The 17,030-nt window shown below is 50.5% G+C and overlaps 3 protein-coding genes across 3 annotated transcripts; 1 reads left to right on the top strand and 2 right to left on the bottom strand.

The window, feature by feature from the left end:
• Positions 1-204: 204 nt before the first annotated feature.
• On the top strand, positions 205-1,008 carry LOC143369643 (uncharacterized). The gene is made up of 4 exons (XM_076813840.1): positions 205-364; positions 429-516; positions 619-805; positions 883-1,008. The coding sequence occupies exons 1-4, from the start codon at positions 205-207 to the stop codon at positions 1,006-1,008; spliced, it is 561 nt and encodes a 186-aa protein (XP_076669955.1).
• On the bottom strand, positions 327-4,968 carry LOC143369620 (integrin beta-nu). Its single transcript, XM_076813786.1, has 12 exons — positions 4,154-4,968; positions 3,804-4,048; positions 3,408-3,693; positions 3,183-3,347; positions 2,640-3,098; positions 2,397-2,559; positions 2,154-2,320; positions 1,908-2,080; positions 1,637-1,836; positions 1,458-1,570; positions 1,301-1,392; positions 327-1,215 (listed from the first exon to the last, which is right to left on the bottom strand). Exons 1-12 carry the CDS (start codon positions 4,319-4,321, stop codon positions 1,071-1,073), a joined length of 2,376 nt encoding a protein of 791 aa, XP_076669901.1. The 5' UTR covers positions 4,322-4,968; the 3' UTR covers positions 327-1,070.
• A 962-nt stretch (positions 4,969-5,930) lies between these two features.
• LOC143369636 (epidermal retinol dehydrogenase 2-like) lies at positions 5,931-16,894 on the bottom strand. The gene is made up of 8 exons (XM_076813823.1): positions 16,639-16,894; positions 14,374-14,848; positions 10,201-10,325; positions 9,501-9,611; positions 7,645-7,806; positions 7,384-7,466; positions 7,162-7,278; positions 5,931-7,097 (listed from the first exon to the last, which is right to left on the bottom strand). Exons 2-8 carry the CDS (start codon positions 14,600-14,602, stop codon positions 6,911-6,913), a joined length of 1,014 nt encoding a protein of 337 aa, XP_076669938.1. The 5' UTR covers positions 14,603-14,848; positions 16,639-16,894; the 3' UTR covers positions 5,931-6,910.
• Between the last annotated feature and the right edge of the window lie 136 nt (positions 16,895-17,030).

Below are 17,030 nucleotides of genomic sequence, written 5' to 3'. Positions count from 1 at the left end.
GATTTGCTAGCGGAGACTAGCCTGACTTACGTCTAATTTAGCGCTAGCGCAATAGAAACGGCAATCGGAGAAAGTTGTGCTTTTATCGACGTCACTTTCTTTATAATTTTACTTAAACAGCACTTAAACAATCGATTTTTTATCAAGTACTACTTCATTCGGATAGATTTTTCGATCCGAGTTTGGTGATTATCACTTTTTAAAATGAAAAAACGAGGTGCCGCTAAAAAGCTGAAGGGCGGCGCGTTTGAATCGGGCAAGGAAAGTGTGAAATACGGAGAGGGGACATTTGTATTTCCGAACGGAGATACTTATAACGGGGGGTATAAATTCCACTATGGAGAATATCTATTGATCAAACAAGGTTAATATTCGTAAAAATATTGCTCAGTTTCTTTAACGATGGTCGTTAAGTATACGCTGCGTAGGTAAAGGAGTATACACCACCGATAACTTTGACACGTACGACGGGGAGTGGGTGCACGACACATTCGCCGAAAATGATATTCACATTCGGTAACGAAGATTCCTTTGGCATGGAACTTTACAATTAATGCACTGGAAGTTTAATTCTATGGCTTATATCTAAATAAATAAATTTAGAATTAATTATTAAAGGTACAATAACGACGCAGAGTTTCGAGGTAGAATCGATTCAAACGGAACAATGAATGGCCCAGGGACATATACATTTCCAGATGGATCTTCTGTCGAAGCCGAATGGCTCGACAACAAACCGGTCACGAATATCATCTACAGGGAGCCCCTTGGATTTTCGTGGACAGTTGAAAGTGAATCAGAAAACGTAAAAGCGTAAAGTCAAGTATACAAATCAATGCTGCTTTTGATAAAAAGGTAACGAAATTGTAATTGTAACTGCAGACGATCTCGTTCTCCCCTGGAAATCATTTCTGGACCGACATGTCTGACCAGAGCGCCGCGCATTCTACTGAATCGCTAAACCAAAATGGACTAAAGCAGCCCAGGGAATCGAAGGAAGATGCCTAGTATTTCGAACGAGGGTCTCTGTTCGATACTTAAAATTTCGAATCTCAAATTAGAGTCTGCACTTAATCTTCTTTGTACATTGACGGAACCCTAAATTGGGTCACAGCTGGCTTAAATAGAGGATTCTCGCTCAAGCTGTACACGGTATTTTTCCGCTCTCGCTCGAACTTTTCGTACTCCCTTCTGTCCTTTATGGAAGTCCAGCACCTATGTATACACGTTCTAGTTAATATCTGCTTTAAATATACCGGAATTTAAATTTTAAACAGGTCTGAGCGAAAGTACTACTCACTTCCAAATCAGTAAGAAAGCTACTCCAATGCACAATATCATAATGATAATTAGACTCGGAATAACTGCTTCGTGCATGGGAGTGCGGCAAGTCTGAAAGCATCGATAGAATTTTTTATAAAAAAGGAAAGGAGCCCGGGAAGTCTGTCTCGACCTACCTTCTCCGCGATCTTCAAAATGACGGTACCGTCTTTCTGGAATTCGTACACGTACGGTATGACGCAGATCTTCTTCTCTTTCACTGTTTTCACGAAACAGTAGTGCTCGTGTCCTGCAGACATAGCCGATTAAGTAGAACTTGATCCAACAATCTCTCTGGTAGCTAACTAATCATTACCTATGTCCACGGTGTTCACGCTCTCGGTCCTATAAGAAGTAACATTCGTTCGACAGAACTGGTCGATTTTCTGGGGGTTCTCGATGGTGGCGTTCACGCAGGAGTTGTAAAGGACGCACATACCACTTCCCCCTGCGCTGACGGATGACTCGCAATAAGTACCTCGGTAATACGAGTCGTCCCCTGCGGTGACGTTGCATCTGAAAGAAGAATGCGTTACGAATGTCATTACCGATTGGAAGAAACTCTCCCATAAACGAGAAACACGCACCGGCATTCCCCGCAGTCACAGTACCCATGAGCAGCGCACACTTCCTCGCTTCCTGGCGCGATGCAGAGATCATCGGCGGATGGACACTGACAAGCGTTTCCTTGCCAGTCTTCTAAACAGTCGCAAACACCGCACACACATGTCCCCCTGCCTGCGCACTCTACCCCGTCGATCTGGAAGCAGAGAAACATTGCAACTTCGCAGATTCCTTTAGAGAAGAAGACCCGTCGAGCGCTCAGCGGTCACCTTATCGCACACAGAACACTCGCAAAATTGCCCTTTGTAGCCGTCGTCGCAGAGGCAGCTGCCACAGATGCATTCGCCTCTGTCGGAGCAAACCTTCGTTGCGTTAGGACCAAGGCACTGCAATCTGTTCTCCGCTGGCGAACTTTCGTTGCAGTCGCAGTGTTCTCCTAGGAACATATATTCACTTCGGCGTTAAAACGATGGATTGGAAGTTAACGGAGCAGAAAAGGTTGCAGTTCCTACCAGACCATCCGGAATCGCATTTACATAGGCCACATTCATCCGTTCCATGCTTGCAGCGCGAGCTTTCAGAGTCCTTGCAGTTGCAGCCGCACAGAAGCTCGACATCGACCACCACTTTGGATACTTCCGAGGCCAACGCGTCTTCGATCACTACCGTTTGTTTCTGACGACAATTTTGCGATGCTTATTAGTAAGAAAGAGCCGTGTACGAGGCTAGTGCGAAGTCTAAATATCCTTGCATACCCATAGGCTCTTGTTTCTGGGACACTTGTCGAAGGAGAGGACGACTTTGAAGTCGTACACTCTGCCCTCTTGTATGCCGTTGCACTCCGACGTGCTCGACTCGGGGGCGTTCTTCCTGCCACAGTTGGAAATATACTCGACACGCAGGGGAGCCAGAGAATTGTCGCGCAGCACCACCCTGGTGATGAGATCGTGGTAAGCGCTCTCGATGATCTCCAGGATGTTCGAGCTGTTGCTGGTCAACGTCGCCACCCTTGCTTTCTCTCTCAGCAGACCAGCGATCAATTCGTACTCGGTGCGTCGATCCTCCGTCACGGCGAATATCAAATTGACCTTGTTCTCCTGGAGTAGCCTCGACACCTCCGCCAGGGAAGGATAATCGTACCTCGTGGCCAGAGAATATTGTCCTCGTTCGTTGAGGTGGCACTTGAAATCCTGACGCTCCACAACACCGCCTAGCTAATGGAAATACCAATCTGTTCTTCAACCACAGACCCGCGACACTCATTCTTCAAGTAACAGTAACCGACCACTTGGCGTTACCTTTCCATCCCCAGCAAAGTGTAAGAATCCGTCAGTAGCCATCAGCATAAGCTTCCGCGCTTGCTGAGCCCAGCCGATCTCTTCCGCGCAAACGATCGACTGCACAACTCCGTCCAGCCCTCCTTCCAGATTGTCAACGTTCCCAGTTACAGAGCTATCGTTCACCTACGACAAATCTTACTCACTTTCACCATCACCCCCTTTCCCAACGAATCATTAACGTACTTCTTTGACGAAGCGCTGAATATCCTCGGTGAGGCCCAGGTGATGCTGGAAGCAGTAAAGCGGCGAGCAGACGGAGTGCTCGCTTCTGCAAGGGTTCTCCTCGTGTCCAGGGAAGATGAACGGCATCAGAGGCTTGTCCGCGTAGCTGCCGAAGCCTAAGCGGTAATTGGTGGTGAACAGTCCCAATTTCTGCTTCATGTCCTGGCCCAGGCTGGCCAGGGTGTCCTTGTCGTCCTTCATCGACCATGTTAAGTCCATCAGGTAGTACAAGTCCAGCGGGTAGTTTCTACACCATTTCGCTACGTTAAGCTTCTTGTGTACGATAATGTAGTAGCAAGGGAGGTGAGCGTTAGCGAAGCGATACTGCCAGGCTGGAATAGAGGCGAAGAAACGTACTTGGCTGGCCGATAACGGAGCCGAACTACTGTCTCGGAATTCGGCCTGATTCTGACTTTAACCTTCTGTGGCCTTAACTGTATGGGAGTCTGGCCGGCTACCTCCACGTCCTGGAACCCGAAGTCCTCTAGAAGCTCTATCGATGCTGGCGGAGCGGTGCGGATCTCCTCTGGGGGGCAGCCGAACGCTTTCAGTCTCTCTGGCACGTTGCATCGCGGCTTCCCGAGCGTCAAGTTCGCGTACGACTATAAAAATAATTTCAACGCTGTCGATTCGTAGCCCTGAAGTAGAAAGTAGGAAGAATCTAAGTTGCCCTCGTTTCAGGAGGATCAACGCTCGAAAAGATTTACCCAGTCGCTGCACCACGCGCAGGAGGAGCTCGCCTCCAGGCAGTTTTCGCAGAAGCTCTGGGAGACGCACAGTCTCAAGATCTTCGCCTCGAGAGCCTGCGATTTCTCCCAGAGGCGGCACAGCAGGATCACAAGCAACAATGCTCCGACGAACCTCATCCTCGTCATCGATCGTTACACAACCAGATCGGAACTTTGCGTGCGCATCGTCGGCGTCCAACAGACTTCCTCGTTCCTCGATGTCCGCGCGATCACCCCGTCCGATAGGCGAATCATGCTTCCGTTCAAGGAAATCGTCGGTCCATGCTGCGCCTTTACTATTTCCGCGATCACGGGAACGATATCCGAAGCGAAACTAGCGGAATCGGCACGAGCAGTGTCGCAACGTGCCCGTTATCAGCAGCGCTATGATAACGATAAACGGCGTGCCCGTTGGAGAATAAAGAAATAGGTAGCGCGCCTCGCTGATCTGATATCGCCTCGCGATATTTATTATACAATCGCGGCGAGAGTTTACTTTAGCCGTGGAAACTACGCCGATCGCTGGCTGTTCCGGTGGAATTTCATACGCTTCATCTTTATTCCACCGAGGATCGATCCATCATTCAGAGTTCGTTGAAGCACATGCGAGTTACGCGAGTTAGTGGTATCCGCGACGAGAGCACTTTTCCTTGGAGATTCACTGTCGACGCTGTCGCTAGTTTACTGCGAACGCAAACGAATCCAGCTGTAGACTAACGATGCCTACTATTTCGCGTACATGTGGCAGATAGATAATACCGATGCTCCTACGTACAGGGTGTTCTTGACGAACCAGTGAAGGCAAGGTGGAGCTTGTTTCCACGATTCCTTGTCTTCAGTTATGTAAGATCTGAAGAATAGACGCTCGCCGCGGTTCTAGAAGGGGATAATTCGAGTAACAGCATTTTACTGTAGATTGGAGTTCCGTTAAATGTATTGGAATCCTTTGGTATCGATGTACGATCTATGGATCACTCAGGCATTACGCTGCAAGTGGGTCGGGTGCTTTTGTTCGATGAAAGAGATGGCCTTGGACATGTCACCGATTGTCACACCCTTTATATACGTTTGATATTCATAGTAGGCATGGAAAGTATGTCCACCCACTTGAGTGTATCTCGATTATGCGATGACGAGTGTGCCTATCGCTCGCATATCATTATTCCTATAGAAAAGATTGAAAAGAGCTTCGAACCGCGCTCGCTCCTTCGATAAAGGATCGGATATCAGTGGATATTCGAAAATTGAACTCGAGATGAAACTTCAAGCTCCTGTTGAAATTTTTAAATGATTTTCAGAAACATAGCGGAGCGAAAGAAATGAAAATACGTGGAAATAGGCACGCTAATTCGATTGTAACGATGATTCCTCTTCAGCTAGGAATGGGAGTGCCTCTGCGCGACGAGCATACAAGTCGCGTTATGTTGACGTAGTAATCAAAGGGTTAGACACTCGCAGCTATCGGAAACATCGCGCTATCTAGTGCTAACATAGTCGCGATATTGCACTTCTGCTTGCGAATTTACGCAAAACATGTTGTTCACCTTCCATTTCTGCGATAATGCACTTCGTTTAGTTTACAGACGGTAGGAAAACGAGCAATGCAAGAATAATAAACTAGGAAAGAATCTCGGACAAAGTTCTTCGATAAACAACGAAATCCCAGTGAAAGTCTGTCGTTTAGCGTTTTCTAGTTTCACGCAGCAACCGCGCGCCTCGCCTGACGCGTCTCAATTTCGTAAAGAATGCACTCGAGTAGGAATTTGTGATTTTATTACAATTCTCATTCATCAGACGGAACCATGTATAAAATAATCGCTTGTGTATCGGGGATAACATATGGCACTCGGTTCGAGATAATACCGTTCATACGATACGATGCTTGCATTCATCCGGTATTACAAGTACCACAAATCGGTAGTTGAAGCGAGCCAGTACATGAAAATTCCATAAACTTTATTTCTCTATCAGACATTTGCCAGCTGCCCCAGCGAAAATCGTCGAAACCGTTGCCGTTACACGCGCCTCGGGATAAATAACACGCTCCCTCGTCCATTTTACAACCACGAGAGTGTTACGAATTACAAATAGAAAAAACTTACGCTACCCTTACGCTAGTTACTGAAGTACAGTGTTCAATGTATCACATCGTGCCGATTATGCAAATTGTACCCGTGTCGCGCGGACCAGTTCAATTCTCGCTTAGGAAAATCACTACGCAGACGAGTAACTATAAATTCATCTCGGTTCAATCGTACGGGCCGTTGAACGTCGAGACGAATTAATCCCGATCAATCTGAAACAGAACTTTCGCTCCTAACCGTTCCGTCGTTTCCCAACGCGGCGAAAAAATAAACGCGTACTTCCCGATGTCGAGAGCTTATGCTTCCTGAAACGCGCTGCCTCTCCAAGTGCCTGGCCTCTGTCACGAATGACAACAGAGCCGTTTTATGTGTACAAAGATGCTCGCTGAACGAAGCGAGTTTCCGTTGCCTCGTTCGACGAAACTTGCCCGAATTTTTGCGCAACAGCCCTGCTGGGAAACAAGCTCGTTGGAGCGCGATAAAACTCCGACGCGTACGCGCCGTACGCGCGGAGTGCCGCAACGTTTCTTTAGAATTACGCGAGCGTTGTTAACGTATCGCGAATTACGGTACCACGTACTATTTCATACACTGAATTATTAACCCACGGGAACGTTCTGGATGTGTCGCGAGCGAGTCGATCGCGAAACGATTAAGGCTTCCTCTCGGAGCTGGAGACGCGTCTGGTCAGCTGCTGATGAATGTTGGTACCGTTCTCGTCCTTGGTGAGAACACTGGGAACGTTCTCTTTGCTCGGCGTTGACACAGGTGGAGGGCTGTGGCTGGTCGATTTCACTATGCCGCGGATGAACATTCCCGCACAGGCCCAGGGGAATGACCTGCGAATCAACGGGATAAATGTTTAGCGCTCGATATCGATTGGTTCGCTATTATCCAATTTACCATTTCGCGATGAGCAGAATGTAAAGGTAACCGGGCATTACGACGATCTTTTCGTTACACCTCATGGCAAGCACCACGCGGTCCGCCACGTCGTTCGCGCTAAGCCTCGGGAAGAACCTGGTGGGAACAGAACCAACCGCGTGAGTACAAAAATCTGCGCGCAGCGTTTAACAGAACTCGCCTAATAGCATTCTTTTAAAAGAGGCAGAAAGAAACTTGTACCTAGGCGCAACGTCTTCGAACATGCCAGTACTACGAATGAAAAACGGACATATGACCGTGGTATTGATGCTATATCCATCAGCCTAGAAGATACAATAAGCAATGTAAAAAAATGTGCCAGGTGACACTCTTCGACAGGGGTGTCTTTTGCGTGGGTGTTTTTACAGCGCGATATTCAAGCAAAGAAAAAGGGTGTCGGAGTGATGTATTAGGATATAAAATAAACAGGGCTGTAATCCAGAGGAATATGAAGTTCGGTACCGCTAGCTCCATGTGGAGTGCCTCCTCGAAACCGACCGCTGCGAACTTCGACGTGCAATAATCCACCAGCGTCGGCACCCCAATGTGTCCAGCCAGGCTGGCGATGCTGACGATGTGGCCCTTGTCGTGCTCCATCATCGAAGGTAAGAAAGCCTTCGTCGTCTTAAATAAAACATTACTGCCCTCAGTTCGCGATCATGTAAGCGATCGTGTAATTTAAATTAAGCGCAGCAGTAACGCTAAAGCGCAACATCCAGATGACTTTTATCAACCCTCGACTGATAGATCTCATTGATCGGGGCTCGGCTACGCCCTCTAAGCAAGGAGTACTTCGCTCTACCCGTTGAGGATTGATATAGCCGAAAGCGAGGCCAGGTGCAAGGTACTGGCGCGACAACCGCAAGTGACAAGGAATTCCTGCGCCACCAGATAAGGAGGAGCGGTAGAACGAGGAACGTGGCAGGATCGCGAGTGGAAAGGGCATTGGAAAGTCCGACTGGATTTCAAAGGACCCAACCGAAATGACCGTGACATCGGATGCAGCAAGAGGTCCAACGGTTGGCGCTCTCCTTACGCGCCTGTTAACCCACTTCTCGGGGCCATCTTCTACTTCTAACTTTTGAAAGTAAAATCGGCGACGCGTAACACGCACGCGAGGCAGACTCGACCAGAGTCGAGGCGGTTGCCAACGAAACGACGAGGAATCCCGTGGTTCGAGGGGGCCCCCTCGAGGTTATCGCCGAATCTCGCGAGCCCGGCGTTTAATCGTCCTGGCCGAAAGCTGGGAAATAAGCGGAGATCCGAGGCAGAAATTACATGTCGAGAGCGCGGCGAGGCCGATGGGAACGCGCTCCGTCAGGGCCAGAACGATCCTCGAAAGGTCCTCGAGATGATCGTTAGTTTTCGAGGAACGGCGCGGCGCGACCGGCAGGCCTTGTCCCTCTTTCGTTTTTATCATAGGACGGATATCTCAATTACCATTAAAACCGATGCCGCGGCGTGATGCAACCCGTCGCCTCGCGAAATCGGTATTCTCGTCCCGACCGCGGTATAATTCTCTTCCTTCGTGCTCCGAATCCGCACGGCGCTCTTTCGACTAACGCCGTTACTAGCGGCGAGACGTCCCGTCCACTTTCACTCTGCATCCCGTTACGTGGACGGGTCGTTTCGAGGCTCGCGAAAGCCTCTCCTAAGTCGAGCGAAATTCGGGGGGACCGCTGCCCTCGGCGAGTCCGGACGGCTCCGGAGGCTCGAGAAACGCTGGCGCCAGGCTCCTTTCCGAGCGGCTCGCGCGCGTTGCGCAGAAACTACCAGCCGGCCAGGCTAAGGTGGGCATTCTTATCGAGGAACCTATGTGCGTTTGGCAAGCGCGTGTCGCAACTACAATGCACGAGCGTGCACCGCAACCGCACCGAGCGACTGCATCTATCGCGACCGGTTTTCCCACCTGACCCACGGCAACAGTCCTAAACAGAGGGAACACGGGGACTGGAATGCCTCTCACTCGCGGGCTCCTCGAAAGGGGGAAGCAGTACGCGGTCTTTGAATCTCAAGCCCCATCTCGAATCTTTACAGGGAGAGTTTGCCGTCGGGCTACTAGAAATACTACCAACTCGGGAACGCGCTGCCCGTTTTTGGACATTTCAGGGCTAGCCTCGGCGCGAACAAGAATTAATTTCCTGCGTCTCGGTGTTGTGTACGCGAGTCGCGGACACTTGAGATAGGATCTCTACACAATTCGATAGTTTCCAATTGGAAGTTTGGTGGGTTCACCTCGGCCAAGGCGATCACGCGTGGTCGCGAGAGTTCGTGGAGTTTTAGGAGCTCGAGCAGGCAGACGGAAGATGCGAACGTACCCAGAAGTGGCTCATCACGTTCACGTCCATCGTGCGGATAATCAGCTTGTCCGGAGTGTCCAGGAATTTCATACCGCTAGCCACGCCAGCGTTGTTTATCAGTATCGTCACCTGCAACAGAAACGTGTCCAATTAAGCGTCGCTGGTTCTTGGCGAATAAGAACTTTCACCGTTGGCAGGAGGATAAAGGGCGAGGCAAGGGATCCGGGCGCCTCGAAGTGGACCGTTCGCGCGAAACCGAGCGCCCATGGCCGCGAAATTGCATTTCTGTCGAGCCTGTTGAAACAGATCAGCTAGCACATCTGCGGGGTATTGCAACGTTGTGGCGTAATGCGGGATTTCGTAACGTCGCCTCCAGAAGCACTCGTCGCTCGTGCACCTCGACAGCGCGCATCCGCGGCTGTGACCTTCGAACTCGCGAAGTTGCTTCGCTCGAGGATAGCTGCTTTGCCCCGTCCCTTTGAATCTCATTTATATTTACACGGAATCTTGCGCCTCCTATCTGACGCGGGATCTAAGAAACTGATCAGTTTCCCGGCCACCTTAAATGTCAACTACGCCACCGATGACACAGGATTATCTGCTACAAAAACATTTCCTCTCGGTATTCCGCAGAAGCTAGTATTAATTGCTGTTCTTGCGACAGATAAACACGCTTGCGTTGATACTTCTACTGTAACATCGATTACACCGTTCTCACCTTTCCAACTTCCTCCTTGACCAGCGCAGCTTTCTTGTAAACGTCTTCCCGATCGCACAGATCGCAGACGTAGCCGTAACAGGCTCCGCCGGCGGCTTGTACCAGTTTAACAGTCTCCTCCATGCCTGCAACAAGGAAGCACGTTTTGATCAATGAAATGTGGAACCATAGGCTCGTAGAGCAGGCGAACTTTCAGAACTCCTTAATGGGATTAAGGCAACCAACGACGGGCTTAATTACTCTCGCATTCTATCTCTGCTATCCAGCTATTCGCCGTTCCATCGGTGCTCGTAGGGAGCACGGTCCTCCGCGCCGTTCGCAACAGCAGCGTCGATAAGATTGCAGCAGCGAACGACGAGGTGCAGGGATATTAGGCCAACCGATAAGCCACCTGTTGCGGGCAATTAGCATAGCGTTGTTTTTCTTGGGCGAGAGGTGGAGGCGATCCAAGCTCCATTCGCTCGCGACAATTCGCGGGGGGGCATCAGCCGGTAGCCGAAGAGCGCTCCACTCGCGGCTCGCTTTTACGTAGAAAGTCGAGCCGGAGAGGCGGCTGTCTCGCTTCTTGGCCAAGTGGTACGTGTGGCTCGCGTAGAATATGAACGATAATTGCAAAACGCAGGAGTATATCCTGCTCCCATAAGGTATACCGCGGGGATCCCTGAGTTTTCACCAGTGGGAGGGCAGCAAAGACCGCAGCATCTAATTCGAATTATTCCTAAGGCTGCTAGCAGTTATCCAAGCCGTGCCCCGCCGAGGAAAAGTGGACTGACCGACGCGAAAACCTGCCGGAACCTAAGACGCGGTTTCGCAAGGAGACACGCGCGAATGGCATTTCATTTTTTCCCCAACGATCGACCAGTTCGCGAGGCCGATCGGGGCAGATCTACTTGCGCGGCCTTGAGTGTCTCGCCACTTGGGTGCTGCGGGCACGCGCAACCACGTCCACGCAGCTTCGAGAGGCGTTTTGGGTCCGCAGTTTTTTCCCCATCTCGGATAAAAGTTCCCCTTTCCTCGTTTTACATTCGTAATCTTGACCCTCGAGACCCAGTTACGAGAATGGGTGGCGTCAACAGCGCCGAGATGATCCGGCGGATTCTTTAACATTCCGCGGTCCGTCCTCGCGGACACGTGCCCGGCTTGCAAACAATAAAAACACTAATCCGCTTGTTGGGAGTGCAGCCGTGCGATCAGTATTCCGGCCGCGATTTGCCGACCATCAGAATTCATCGCGCGAACGGGCTTCCTCTGCCCGTGAACCCGAGCGCGGTCTTTCCTCTCGCGGCAATTAATCAACCGGCGATCCTTATCGCCTCCGTTTCGTCGCCCATCTGCCCGATTGCCCAACGCCGCCTTATCACCTTGCTGACGCGATTGCCTCGCCTCGGGGGCCCCCAAAAGGCGGGTAATCGCGGCGGGTAATCTGTCCTCCACAGCTCGTGTTTACCGTGTCCTTCGCTCTGTCGTCAGATTGATAGCATCCTCGGGGAGACGATTACGCTCGAGCGGTGTCCGCTTCGTTCTGGCTCCTGTTTCCCTAGCTCGGGGGCGCGACAAGGGGAACGGTCGATCATAAGACAGACAGGCGTACGGTTTCTTCGAAGATGAACCCCCGCGAATATCGAGCACAGTACACAGAGAGGCGGGGAAACGCGCAAGGGCAAGTTTACGTTGGAGCTGCGATAAAGGATCAGAGAGCGACTATAAGAGCGAAGCGTAGAAATACGTTCTGTAGTTTTATAATGGAAGTGTTTATTGAAACTGTGAACAATGGAAATTGTCGGGAGAGATGAGATTGTTGGAAATGTATTACGAAACTTGTGACTCGTTTAATTCCATGAAACTAATGACAAAATAATTAAGGGGAGGTTCCGGTCTAGAGCCCAAAAATATAGGTGATATTTAGGAATTAATTCAAGGAAAACTATTATATATAATTTAATGCGACTTTTTGCATTGTATTAAGGATATCTTAAATTATAGAAAAATATTTTTAGTTTTATATTTAAAAAACGCGTTTAAAGTTTTACGTGAGTGCCGAGTGGCTCATGCATTTGCCGCTACTCAAACGCCTATAACTTCGGGAATTTCACGAATTTCAACAAATCCTTTTAAACGCGTATTCCTAAAAGATCGAACATTTGAAAAACGAAATAAAAGAATCGACATTTAGACCGGAACCTCCCCTTAAGAATTAATAAAGTAAGGGAATAATTATCTCGCGAGATTCAAGTGCGAGATGTTTGTCAAGCGCCGGATCTCCGCTCTTACAGTTTCTATCGCAGCTCCAGCGTAAACTTGCCCTTAGTGTCATCGAAGATACTTTCCTCGGTGTTACATGGTGGTCATTAACACGAGCGGAAAGGTCGTTCTCCGCACGGGGCATCGGGAGGTCGCCCACGACTGTTGCGCAAGCAGATACGGATACCCCACCGAGAAGTAATCTCCCGGTGCAAATCGAGCAATAGTAAGCACCGACCACGGGAAAAGCGATTGTCTTGATGCGCAGGAAAAGTAGCAGCCGGGTCAAGGAGGACCCATTCGGCGGGAGGCGCAACTGACGATCCTGAGCAGGCAGCCTCTAGTTGACAACATCGACTGAGCGGTTGCATAACGCGGGGCAAGCCAAGAATCACGTATCCGCGATGTAGGACTCATCCTGGGCTCGGGCTCTTAGATTAACGCGTTGTTTCTTCTACATTCTTCTACGTTGCATTGTCAATTGCGTAAATCGAGCGGTCGCGAGCAGGAAGCGTTTAACCAAGGTAACCGGCGGCCTCTTCGCCTTTTTTATCGGGGAATCCGCTCGCTGCGCCGCGGCTGACGCACGGATTAGCCGAGTTATCGGTACGCGGAAATTAGCATGGAAATAAAGGAGCGCCCGACGATTATTATCGCGTTCCACGATCCGCCCGATGGAAGCACGCGCAACGTGACATTTCAGCAAATCAAGCGCGACAACGTACTCGCCCCGAGGGTCGCTCGATGTCGCGTTGAGAGTCCGAGCACGCCTCGGGCGGCCTTGAATTTCGGATGTTCATCAACCTGGGAGGATTCGCGGCACGCTCCGCGTTCGAGTATCGCGGACGTAATTGCTCGGCCGACATCCAGGCGGCTTGTACTCGAGTCGGGGGCTCGGGATCGCGACGTGGGAAGTCCGCGGCGAAGCCTAGCTCGTCGCGTTTCCCTCGAATTTTCCCGTACGTGCCCTTCCGATCTGCCGTTAGCGTCTGCGCGTGGCCCGGTTCACGCGTGCGAAAAAATTCGATGGGGGCCTGAAAAGTTTTCCACGATCGGTGCATCGGTCTTGGAATCGCTTGACGATTCACGGGACGTCCGGGATGGAACCGGTTGATCTCGTGGTCATCTCTCGGACGGAACTATCAATTTTTTTTATCCATCCAACGCGGAATTTTGCAAAACTTTCCTGCCACGCGACTCGATGGACAAGGTTTCTGTGGAAACTGGTGTGTGTCCCGAGTGGTTTTCACAGGTGATTCGTCCAGTTGTTTCGAGCACTCGAATTAGAATTCAAGACTCGTATTAATAAAGGACGACGACAGATTATTGGTATTGCGCTGGGGAACACGGAATCTGTTTTACCGCGAACTCGTCGCTTGTAAAAGCGTGCTTTATTGGAATTGCATAATGCATGCGAGGGAATTAACGAAGCTGGCTTTGTTACGAGTTCGAGGAAGCATTGGTACTGGACCAAGTTTAATCGGGACTTTGGTACTACACCTTTGAGTCCACAGAATCTCAGTCAGAGTTTGGCAAAATGTAATCTAATTACTACTTACAAGTTAGGATTAAAATGTAATTGCGCAGTTGATTACACTTATTTTCTGTAATCGTTCATTTAGTTGACGAAACCAAATGGTCAACTAGCTAAATTAACGATTACGGGAAATAATGTGTAATCAACTGCACAATTACATTTTAATCCTATTTTGTAAGTAGTAATTAGATTACACTTTGCCCAACTCTGATCTCAGTGCTACATGAGCCTTCCTCAAGAAACAGAGCTACGATGCTAAGCTTCGGTGATTAATTACCGCGAGTCTGGTGGCAAGAGCCTGCAGGGCTCGGCTAGCAATTCTCCGAGGCGTCCTTAGCAGCTGAATGCCCAGCTCGGTACACCTGCGAAGCGGTATAAGAATAAAGGAGACTCACCGGCTTTGTTAACGTCCCAGATGACGACGATGGCGTCGAGGTTAGCCAGCCTAAGTGCAATTAGTCTTCCAAGACCGCCCCCGCCGCCAGTGACAAGAGCAACCTCACCCGCGATGCTCTTCATCTTGTACTTGGAGGGGATGAAGAATCTCACGATGCTCTCGACGATGGACAGCAGCGCCAGCAGCAGGAAGCCGATCAGGTCCCTGGTAGACTTTAGGAAAGACATCCTGTATGCTCCGTTCCGGATCCAAGCTTCGACTGGAACCTCGGGCGAACGATTGCCGCGATGGGCGACTCTTCTGCGTTTACGTGGATGCCGATCAATCACGAGATCATAGCTGGCCGCAGCACGGGGGTGTGTGGCAGGGCTTCCGGGCGCGGAGAAAAGGGTGTCGCTGCTGGCTGGTCAGCCGGAAATCCAGCGAAAGTGGAAACACCGGTTGGCACGGCTTCGAGCCTCCTGCAGGGTCGCCTGGAGACAAGGAATCATAACTCTGATCAGTGGCGATCGTAAGACCGTTCAGAGTCCTCCTCCTTCTTTCTCCCTTTCAGCTAGATTGCGCGACGTATCTCTGGCGATCATTGATCAGCAGACAGTAACCGAGCGCAAACAGCGGCAGAGAAATTAATTGCTCCGCAGCAGGTAAACAATACTGAGATCACGATCGAGCAATGTACACCCGGTGGCCAGAGATATCGCTTGAAAGATTCTCAAGATACAAGAGTCGCACGGGGAGCCACTAATCTCGTTAGGTACTCGACGCTGGTCGCGAGTCTACGGGCCGACTATAGAAACTGGTGTACGCTTTCTCCGAATTTCGTAGCGCTTTCTTCTCGACGCGGTAAAGAGGACATGCAGGCGGACAATCGAGCAAGGATCTACGACGGATCCCCTCGAGGAGCATGGCGGGACGGCGGGATGAGAAAGAAGAAATAAAAAGAGAAAGAAAGACGGTGACGTTCGGTCAGGCTGTTTCGAAAGGGGCAAGGAAAAAAGAAGGGTTCGATTCCGATCGGCCGTCGCGACGCTTCCGTTTTCCTATTAACGAGCCGCGTTACGTCGGACAGCAGACGTCTCGTCGGCCAGTAATTCACTTTCTAATAGGACGCGAAGTTCACTTTCAATTTTCAGCCGAGAATTCCCCTCGATGGAAGCGTGCAATTTCCCGTTTACGTTCGGCCATTCCGCGGGTTCGTTAACGCGTCGATTGGACGTACTCGCGATTGCATAAGGGGCGAGCCTCCGAGTGAAAATCGGTGAAAAAGGGGACCGCGGGAAACGCTGGCGACGTCTCTCCTTTTCTGCCGACCGTCGCTCTATTCCCTTGCAAGGAGACCCCGGGCAACTTGAGTTACGGAAATTCCACGTTGTAACAAACAAATCGATAAAAAAACGTACTTCCAGTGCTATTAATTCTGTGCAGCTGGCATTTGCACAGCGCTCGTTGTTCGTATTAATTACTAAGTAGGAGCATTTTTGTTTCGCCTGTGCGCGCCATAACTGGTGGGTTCACTAATATTCAATTTACCCACTCGAATACTTTCCATCGCGCGGTTCCGATGTAAAAGGAGCACGCTCGTTTCTCCCCCTGGATAACGCGTAGAAAGGCTAATAAGACCGATACACCTGGCGAACCCGTAGGCTATAGCAAAACTGATTGACTTTCACTGTTCTTGCACGACCCTCTAAATTATGGAGACGTCGCGGCGTCCTTGCCAAATCGATGTTTCCGTGCTGTCGAGTGGCAACAGGTTGCAGCGAGAACCAGAGGCCACGTAGCCGTCGCTGTTTCCTATATACCATCCCGTATTTATTTAAGAGGTCACGGATTTATGTAAATGGTATTTCGATGTACCCCGCGAGCGAATCGAGTGGCCCTTCTAATCCGTTTATTTCCTCTACCGGTGGTGCGCAATCATGTTATCAAAAAGTCTGGGTAAACGAGGAAAGAGGGACACGGCCGGGGCCCTCGTTCTTCGCCAAGACGCGAGGACACGGTCTACGCAACACTTTCTCGTGGATCGATCGAAAACTTGACGAGAAATCAGGGGACCACTTTCGGAAGCGTCCGCGACGGCCGAGCGACTGTCTCGGGATTAAATACAGGCGAATCGAATTTGCGGTCGCTGCGGGTCTTCCTATTCCAAGCGAGCCCCGGCTCTCTCGGGCTTCCAGCGGTGTCTAGCCGGAGAGAGGGCTCGGACGGTTGGCGAAAAATATGGGAAACGATCGTCGATAATTGCAAGAGAAAAGTGTCTTACTGGGAGATGGTTGCCTGGGCCGTTGGAGGAGCGAAAGCCACGCGCGATCCCCGATGGAATTCCGAATGAACGGAGGCAGAACGAGGCACGGCGAGGTACGAATGTGCGTACCTATGCGAAAGTCGTCCGCGGAACAAGATACTCGTCTCACCGGCACTACGGTCGTCGGTACACTGAATGAAACGGCCGCTTCGGTACGCCTTTACCCTCTCGGCGGATTCTCCGGCGGCTGTCTGCGCGCATCAGCCGAGAAATACAGCCGAGTGTATTAATGCGACCGCGGTAATTGCACGTGCATCGATCAACCACCCATCCTGCCTGCCTCCCCACCAGCTCCTCTTCGACCTTCTGGGTCACCTGTCCTCCACTCCCCGCCCCGGCGAATTTCGCGG

Source organism: Andrena cerasifolii, chromosome 6 (genome assembly GCF_050908995.1).
Source record: "Andrena cerasifolii isolate SP2316 chromosome 6, iyAndCera1_principal, whole genome shotgun sequence".
Classification (NCBI taxonomy): domain Eukaryota; kingdom Metazoa; phylum Arthropoda; class Insecta; order Hymenoptera; family Andrenidae; genus Andrena; species Andrena cerasifolii.
Note: the sequence above shows the minus strand (reverse complement) of the source record. Positions and strands in the feature narration are given on the sequence as shown.